The sequence below is a fragment of the Mus caroli genome, unplaced genomic scaffold (assembly GCF_978045245.1).
Source record: "Mus caroli unplaced genomic scaffold, Mus_caroli_1 scaffold_1, whole genome shotgun sequence".
Classification (NCBI taxonomy): Eukaryota; Metazoa; Chordata; class Mammalia; order Rodentia; family Muridae; genus Mus; species Mus caroli.
The window spans coordinates 132,860,524-132,870,123 of record NW_028227256.1 but is presented as its reverse complement, the minus strand read 5'-3'; the positions used below and the strand labels follow the sequence as shown (position 1 = coordinate 132,870,123).

Below are 9,600 nucleotides of genomic sequence, written 5' to 3'. Positions count from 1 at the left end.
ACATGGGGGGGGGGAGCCTGTGTGTTACAGCACGAGTGTGATCAGAAGACAGCTTGGGGAGGTAGGTTCGTTCTTTCTACTGTGTAGATTGGGGCTTGAACTCAGATCCACAGGCTTAATAACAAGCACTTTTACCTACTGAGTCATCTCAGCAGCCCAAGGAAAAAACTTCTTGGCGGGAACAGACTAGACATGAATCCCAGTCCCCGCACGTTTGATTTAATGGATAGGGTTTTGCAGGACGAAGTCAGGTGAGGAAGATTAACTCTAGGCCCTTTCCCCTCACAAAAATGTAATCTGGCTACACCCTCCCTCTCTAGCGTAAACCCCTACTCTGTGAGACCTGGATTGGGATGGAAAGTGGAAACCATCTAGCCCTCCATCCCACTTCCTATTCCCTGCCGGGTGGCTCTGTATATGAAAGGAAATGACCCAGGTGGGGTCCTGTGGCTCCCAGAATAGAGCCATGGGATCCATTACTGACGATGCCTCTTTCGCTCTCAGATGTGTCTAGGTTTGGATCATAAATGATGTTAGCATCCTACTTCCAATCAATGTCAATCTGGATGCACACACAGCTGCCGTTCTGTGCTCTGGCCCTGTAATGACAGAGACAGCTACCACACTGTTCCAAAGAAGAGACATCCCAGATCTCCCTCCAGTCTCTCCACGTGGAGACCTGTACTGTATCTCCTGACACATCCTCCCTTTTCTGTCCCTAGTGCCAATAACTATGTCACTCAGTGGCAGGACTCTTGCCTAATGAGGGTGAGAGATCTTACACCCCCCTTAAAATAAAACAATCGCCATCTAGCTCCTTCATGAATACAACAGCCCCCTGTGGAGTCCCTGTGGCTTGATAAGCCTTCCCCCTCTGTGACTCATACAGTCCTGCCAAATCAGACTGATGCCCAAAGCCTTTAGGATCAGGCCACAGCCTGCCAGTGTCTTCCTGCATGTCTCAGTATACTTGCTTTTTTATCCTCTTCTGGGCTGGCTCATCCTCTCTGCTCTGCCATTCCTTTTGACCTTTAACCCCTTCCTAGACCCGACCTGAACTGTCGCTCCCTCTGCAGGCCTTTTCCCACCGCATGAACAGCTCCTCCTTCTAAGCGCTAAGTGGACGTGGTTTTAAACCTGTACCACGGTTTGACTGATGGCAGGCTGGCCATTGCACACATGGCCTGTGTCTCTCCCCTCCTCGGGAAAGGATCTGAGGTCAAGAATGCATATCTTGCAATGCAGAGTAAGCCAGTGCCTGTTGCACAGAGAGGTCCCCCCGAGAGTGGAATGGGAAGGAACAAAGCTTAGACATCCTGCACCCCTTTAGCCACCAACCCTTTCCCATCCGTTCACAAGAACTCTCAGAGTTACTCATGATTTAGAATAGCAAATCTGTTAGATTGTTAGGGGCCATTTTGTGTCATCTTTTGTCTAGAGGTGATAACCCTGTTTGACTTATCAGCTAGATTTTGAAGTATGGGGGAGGAGGAGGAGGGTTAACCCAGGGGTCTGGCCCCCTTCCAGCAGGGCCACCTGATGGCACCTTCCCTCTCTAGCTTAGACCCTTTCCACACGGCTCCATGAGGCCTGGACCAGGACAGAAGTGTCACTCCAGGTGACACGTCTAGTCCTTTATCCTAGGAGGCTAATTAGTCCAAGAACTGTGGTGCCAATTCTTGATCGGGCACCAGGGGAAGCTTCCTCAACCTTCAGACCCCCTCGAGTGCTACACAGCAGAGCAGATTAGAGAAGGAAGCCGAGGCGTTGCCCTCCCTCAGAAACCCTCATGCCTGGTCTGTCTCCCCACCCTCCACCCCCCTCTAAAAACTAGAAAAGAAAACGCCTGGTGAGAATCGAGAACAGGTTAGGGCTCTACGGCACCCACTGCCCCTTGCACCCCATCTCAGAGTCCCACTCCCTCCCCCTAGATACTAGGTCAAGCACCCAGAAATGATGAGCCACCAACTCTGAGTGGCCGCAGGTCTCTCAGCCCTAAGGACATCTCACAATACCCAGTTGTGCCCTTCCCTTTGGGTCAGCCCCAACTTGGAAGGTAACATCACCACCACAGAGGCCTGCCCCTCCCAGCCCCACACTCTTCTCACCCCAAAGTCGGCCTAGGGTGGCAGGAAGGGAGGGAGGTGCTGGGCACCGGCTGTGAAAAGCAAACCCCTCCTGCTCAGAGAGAGCCGCCCTGAGCCAGGGTGCACGCCGGCCCGGTGACCCCAGCCATGCAGTCCACCGAGCCCTGGAGTCCTAGCTGGGGCACGATGTCCTGGGACTATTCGGGTTCGGGCTCCCTGGACCAAGTGGAGCTGTGCCCTGCCTGGAACCTGCCTTACGGCCACGCCATCATCCCAGCGCTCTACCTGGCGGCCTTCGCCGTGGGCCTGCCGGGCAACGCCTTCGTGGTGTGGCTGCTGAGCCGGCAGCGCGGGCCGCGGCGGCTGGTGGACACCTTCGTGCTGCACTTGGCGGCCGCCGACCTGGGCTTCGTGCTCACGCTGCCGCTGTGGGCCACGGCGGAGGCGCGCGGCGGCCTCTGGCCCTTCGGCGACGGCCTGTGCAAAGTCAGCAGCTTCGCGCTGGCGGTCACGCGCTGCGCGGGCGCGCTGCTGCTGGCGGGCATGAGCGTGGACCGCTACCTGGCGGTGGGCCGACCGCTGAGCGCGCGCCCGCTGCGGAGCGCGCACTGTGTGCGAGCCGCGTGCGGCGCCGCCTGGGCTGCGGCGTTCCTGGCGGGTTTGCCCGCCTTGCTCTACCGGGGACTGCAGCCGAGCCTGGACGGCGCGGGCAGCCAGTGCGCCGAGGAGCCCTGGGATGCGCTCCAGGGTGTCGGGCTGCTGCTGCTGCTACTGACCTTCGCGCTGCCGCTGGCTGTCACCCTGATCTGCTACTGGCGCGTGTCGCGCCGCCTGCCGCGCGTCGGTAGGGCCCGGAGCAACTCGCTGCGCATCATCTTCACCGTGGAGAGCGTCTTCGTGGGCTGCTGGCTGCCCTTCGGCGTCCTGCGCTCCCTCTTCCACCTGGCGCGGCTCCAGGCGCTGCCGCTGCCCTGCTCTCTGCTGCTGGCGCTGCGCTGGGGTCTGACTGTCACCACCTGCCTGGCTTTCGTCAATAGCAGTGCGAACCCTGTTATCTACCTCCTGTTGGATCGCTCGTTCCGCGCCCGGGCCCGGTTCGGGCTGTGCACGCGCGCCGGGCGCCAGGTGCGCAGGATCAGCTCGGCCTCCTCGCTCTCCAGGGACGACAGTTCGGTGTTCTGGGGCCGGTCCCCGAAGGTGAACTCTGCCTCGGCCACTTGGTAGCCTCCCCGGGATGGCGCAGGTGGAACGGCGCTTCAAAGAGAGGAACCATGTGCTTGCAGATGCGCCAGGGGACTGCCCATCGGTTTTCTCAGAGCTGGCTGTTGGGACTGGCTGTTCTCACAAACCGACGGGGAAGGATGGGCTATTATCTTAGTTTTCTCCAGGGCAAGAAAAGCTGTAGACACTCACCTGGAGAAGCAGGTTCACCTAGTAGATGGGAGGAAAGTGGGTTCTGTTCTCTGCTTCATTCTGTGTAATTCAGCCCAAATATCCAAACCAGACTCTCAAAAGTCCTTCTTGCTCCTGACTGTTCTTGCCCCTACAAAAGCCATTGTCTTTTGAGGAATTTCTTCTCCTGGTCAGCCCTCTAGCAACACGATCTCAAACACCTCTCCCTTCCCCTCCCCTACCTCTTCCCCCCTTCCCCTTCCCCTCCCCCCCTCTCTCCCTTTTCACCTCCCCTCCCCCTCCTCCTCCCCTTTCCTCCTCCCCCTCTATCCCCTCTCCCTTTCCATTCCCCTATCCCCTCCCTCTTCCCTTTTCCCTCCCCTTCTATCCCCCCCCTTCTCTCCCATCATCACTATGTTATCTACATTGTTTCTCATCCCCAATTCGGATTTTCGTTTTCAAAGGCTCACGAAAGACATGGAAACCAACCCTAGTGTGAACTGCTCAGTTTGGTCCTTCCCACCCATTGCCTCACCCTGGTGTGGCAACCCTTCTCCCATCTAGAGACACCTGTGGGACTCGCCCTGAAAGTAGTTCTGGCCTTCCTTCTGAATGCTGGCATCTGAAATTTTTCCGTGGGTGTTCAGATTCTCCCTCACTTAGCCGGGGACCCCAGGTTTTTCTGTGAGCACACATCTCAATAAAAACTTTTGTTGACCCTAGTTGGCAACCATGTCTTGATTTGAACATCGAGAGCGAGATGGGTGTCAGAAGGGTGTGTTACACAGTCAGACAAAACTCAGCTCAGTAGTTCAGGCCCTTCGGGGTGATGGTTTGTGTGACCCTGGTACTGGGAGTGCCAGCTGCACCTGTGAGTGTGGTACTCTCAGAGGGCAGAGGATGACTTAGTCTCATTCTTTTAAAGGACATCGCACATCGAGATAGTGACAAGATGAAAGGAAAAAATGAGGAAGATGTACAGCATCTGCCTGCCAGGTGTCATTTCAAAGAAGAGATGTGTAATTTTGATTTTTAAATGTGGTCCAGGCTCCCCCCCCCCGAACCCCCACACTCTGGGAGCTTTTCCAGTACAAATGTTTAAAATTAACCGTTTCAGTCTCTGGTTTATCCTTTGAGGCTTCCGGAAGGCTTAGAAAGTAAATGTTTTTACTTGAGAGGATTTGGCCTACAAACATTTTGATCAGTGAGGGAAAGAAATTCCCTGATTGGGCCGAGAACCAAGACCCAGACCGTGGAGTTAGCAGCACAGACTGATGTTCAGTGCCAGGTTGGGTCTGAAGGAGGGCATTCTCTCGGGCTATTTAACCTCCTCACCTCCTCTCTCCTCATCTAGCTCCACTGCATTCTCGAGAGCATCCGAGACCACTGGTTGGAGTGTATTTAGCATCACAGCCCACCTTGACCTCATCTTGTAGCTGCTCAAAAAAGAACATCTCTGCTAGGCGTGGTGGCGCACGCCTTTAATCCCAGAACTTGGGAGGCAGGCAGATTTCTGAGTTCGAGGCGAGCCTGGTCTGCAGAGTGAGTTCCAGGACATCCAGAGCTTTACAGAGAAACCCTGTCTCGAAAAACAAAAACATATATATGCATATATATATGATATATATATATATATATATATATATATATATATGCTCTGGGAGCAACAAGGCTTGCAGCCCAAGGGTCACCTGAGCCAGCAAGAGGTACCTCAGGTGCTTTCAAGTCCAAGAGCCCATCTATAGCATAGTCCTTCCTTTCCTTATCAGTGCTGCCTGGGGTGAAGGGACAGGAGTGTTGACCTCCATCAAGGTATGTGTGGTGAGACCAAAGCTTACAGAGCTGGTATTGCTCTAGGCTGCTAGGACAGAGCTCCCCTCCAAGTTCATCTCCACGATCTCAGCTGAGTGAGCTCCCTGAAGACAGACAGAGACAGACAGAGAGATAGGCAGGCAGACAGACAGCTTCCCTAACCCATGGGAAGTTTTCATGTCCCCTCCTGCAGCACTTACTGAAAGCTGACATTTCCGCCCCAGCATAGAGCTCTGCACAGTGTGAAGAACATCTCCCTGTCTTGGAGTGTGGCACTCAACTGGACTCTGGTGCACTCCTTGGAGTGATTGCCCATCACTCTGAGGAAAATGAGGGCGGGAGTCGAAGTGTGGATGCAGGAGCTAAGAATGGTTTGTGAAGGAAGAGCAAACTGAAATGGTTTAGCAAGCAGTTGCTGATATTCATCAAGAACTTCAGAGTCGTGCATGGCCCCTGCCCTCGAATGCCTACCATACTCCTTTACCTTATCGTCTTTTACCACAGCTCCCTCCTAACTCAATCATCCTAAACCACGGGAGTTGGGTTGCTGAGAAAGAGGAGTTTGTAAAGAGTTACACCCAGAAGGAAAACCCCTAACTGCCCAGGTGCAATGCTGTGGTTTCAGGGCCAGGATAGACTAAAATGCAGAATTTAATATCATTCAGGGAGAAGTCAGGAAGTGTTGATGGTAGTTTCCAAGAGGGAGAAAGTAAAATTTCAGAAGTTAAAATACCCTCCTCACGCTGTGATTCGAAGGATGTAAACTTGTGCGTTTGGTTCTGTCGAAGGGAAGCATACGTGTCTCTTAGGTAAGGTTTTACTGCTGTGATTGAACACTATAACCAGCCTGGGGAGGAAAGGGTTTGTGTCAGCTTACAGTTCCACATCGCAGTCCCTCACTGAGTCAGGGCCTGAGCTCCTGTGCATGAACCGCGCTGCTCACTGGTTTGCTCCTTGCTAGTTTGGTCCTAGTTTGGTGTCTTGCTCAGGCTAATTTCTTATACGATTCAGGACCACCTGCCTAGAGGTATCACCACCTTCGATGGGCTGTGCCTGAAACATCACCACTGATTAAGAAAAAACATCACCCCCACAAGCTTCAGACATGTCAATTGAGTGGAGGTATTTTCTTAATTAAGATTCTTTTGTCCAGGGCTGGAGAGATGTCCCCCCGCCTGAACCTCCCTCCCAGTTTCTAAGAGCATTGACTGCTCTTCCATAGGTCCTGAGTTCAATTCCCATCGATCACATGGTAACTCAACAACCATCTCTAACAGGATCTGATGCCGTCCTCTTGTGTGTCTGAAGACAGCAACAGTGTACTCACATATATTAAATAATTTTTTTTTAAATATTAAAGAAAAGTTTTGTCCTAAATGACGGTAGCTCATATCAAGTTGCTATAAAATTAGCCAGCACCATCTTCTTTGGATCAACACTATTTTTTTGTTATTTCTTATCCCTCACAGTTTGGGCACAAAAGGTAATATCCTTTCTCATGCTGCTCACTAAGAGAATAGCAGCCATTTTACTTGTTTGCTTATTTGTCTCTCTCTTTACAGGCAATTTTGTTATTTGATTTTAGGCTGTGTCTCCAGTGTCTGGAGCAGTGTCTCCACACAGCCGGGGTTAACTTCTGCTACATGAACTACTACAAGGTCTGTGTCCTCATGCAAGACACTGTGAAGGGGGAAAGAAATGGCACTGCAGTCTATGTACAATAATAGTTACACTTTATTAAAGGGCACAGAGGGAGGCTAGAAGAAAATGCAATAACTGTGAACAACGGTCATATTAGAATGACAGAATTACAGCGCCTTTCCCCTGCATTCCTTCTGGAAAATGTTTATAAGCATTTCAAGGGCCGTTAGCAATATATGGATGCGCCCAATAGAAGGAAGCTAAATTTAGAGTGGGACCTGCCCCCACCCCCACCCCCAATCACGTTCAGTTGCCTGTCCCTGGGCCCCTCATCCGGGCTTCTGAGCTGAAGCTGGGACTGATCATATCTGCTTTGTTGTGTCGCAGATCAAAGGAAATGATGTTCTTGAAAGGACTTTGTGAGTGGTGGTATTTCAGACAGATGTGTCCCAAGAGCTCGTCCCGGGGTGAGCATGTTCCAGGCCCTCATCTTCTTCCCCATCTTTTTTACTGTAGAGAGACCTGTGGGGCTGCCCTGGGATTGAAAAGGTCAACATCTGGCCTGAGGCTCTAACTCAGCAACAGAGCACTTATACCTAGCAGGTAAGAAAGCTAGGTTTGGGGGTGGGATGGGATGGGGTGAGGACAGGGCAGGGAGGGGAAAGGGAAGAGAAGAGAGGGAAACTCCACCTCCAGGCAGAGTCTGGCATATGGCCTTTTGCCTATTGTGACTAATTCTGACCTTTCTCCTCCCCTCCCTCGACCCCACGGGTCTGTTCTCAGGGCATGGTGTGGGAACTGGGGCCCAGACTGATGAGTGATCTGGGGAGTTCAGAAGGCTGGCAGAACCAGGGTGTATGCTGGTGGTGTATGATATGACTCAGCTCCTCTCTCCACTGAGGGCACCCTGGACACTAGGATGTCTGCTCACTTGTGGGATTTTATCAGGTCTAAGGATCTGTTCTCCCTTGGCTAAGGAGCCTGCAGGAAACCACTAACCTCCCCACCTCACTCTCACACTGGGCAACCGAGGCAGTGGTTGCTGGTGACTGGGAGGGAGAGAGCGAAGGGGGAGAGTACGCTCTCTCTCAATTATTTCTTCAAGATCAGAAAGAGTCCACATTTGTGTCACTCCACTTGAGACATGTGCTTACAAAAATGGCACACGATCGCAGCACTGCCGTCTCATTTTTTCCATTAAAACCAAACCCAAAAATCTCACAGGTGTGCCCTCCACTTCTGGATTATACTTCACTCCAGATGGAGTCAACGTGACAACCAAGGAGAGCCGGCACAGAACTCATGCCTGGTACTGAGAACATGGTCAAAGCCCAAGGCTGGGTACGTCACAGATGTACCGACTGATATCTACTGATGCGCTGCTAAGAGGTCAGGTTGTCAAAATCTCTCCTAAATATTTAGGTTTATGTTCATGAATTTGTGATGCTTTCATCTTTGACAGGAAACTTCTTGTTGCGGTGGGGAGCAGTTAATGCTGGGTCATCACTTTTCAAAGTGCTGAGAAAACAAATCAAAACACCAGATAGAGCAAGCCTTGGCTACACCTTATGTGTATGTGTGTGTGTGTGTGTGTGTATTGTAATGCAATGTAACTTCAAAGGCATGTTTTAAAACAATATTTAAGGATACAATGAAACAAAGCATACTGTTACATAAGAAAAGCAAACTACAGAGCAAACATGGGTCTCATAACTAAAATCCCAGCAGTCAGACGAGGCAGAAAAATCATAATTTCAAGGCTAGCCTGGGTAATAATGTGCATTGCATATAGTAACAGGGTCAAAACTGTAGCTTGATGGTAGAGAAACTAGCAAGGGTGAAGGCCTTGGTCCAAAGCCTAGTGTTGTTTTACACACACACACACACACACACACACACTTTTTTAATTATAGAAATTATTATTGTACTATTAACAAATAAGTACTGAATACCAAGCTTGAGGCAGAAACTACACATTCTTGTGAAAACAGACTCACAACAGTCTATATAAATTTGTACCAACTTATGTAGAAAAAGAATTACAAGTTAGTTCTTTTCTATAGTTAAATTACTATATATTTGAGCTACATATGTGCATGTGTGTACTTTTATGTATATGTAAATATACTCAGGGCTGGATCGATGTCTCAGCAGTTAAGAGCATTTGCTTCTCTTGCAGAGTTTGGATCCCAGTACCCACATCAGACAGCTCACAGCTGCTTTTCCAATTCCCTCCTCTGGCCTCTGTGGGCACCCACACACATGTGATGTACACACAGATACAGACACAAACACACAAGTTAAAATAAACCTTAAGTAAGGTTGGGGAGGCTTGCTCTGGAGCCTACTTGGTGTCTACGGATGGGTGTGGCAGCCTGGGGCAAAGCTAGTTTAGTAGCAACTACCTCCCCTTCCCCCATCCCCCGAAGTGGCACTTCTTCTCCAGCAGCTGTCAACTGCCAATAGCTCCTCGGTTAGAGGCGTAGCCACTGGAGGCCCTAGCCCTCCACGCTGGAATCTTTAACTGACTACTAGATTGTGGGTGGGTAACCACAGCTGTCACCATTTGTGTATGCCACAGCTATGCCATGGCCAGAGGACCTTGGGTCCCAGCACTCTCCCTGTCCTCTGGCTCCTATGTTCCCCACCCTTAGTGTTCTGTGGTCCT

General features: G+C 51.2%; 1 protein-coding gene across 1 annotated transcript; it reads left to right on the top strand.

The window, feature by feature from the left end:
* Positions 1–2,154: 2,154 nt before the first annotated feature.
* Gpr25 (G protein-coupled receptor 25) lies at positions 2,155–3,311 on the top strand. Its single transcript, XM_021155457.3, has one exon. It carries the CDS (start codon positions 2,235–2,237, stop codon positions 3,309–3,311), a length of 1,077 nt encoding a protein of 358 aa, XP_021011116.1. The 5' UTR covers positions 2,155–2,234.
* The last annotated feature ends 6,289 nt before the right edge of the window (positions 3,312–9,600 follow it).

What these genes read in the sequence shown, in the direction of transcription:
- Gpr25 (XM_021155457.3), top strand. Translation starts at nt 2,235, where the DNA reads ATGCAGTCCACCGAGCCCTGGAGTCCTAGCTGGGGCACGATGTCCTGG.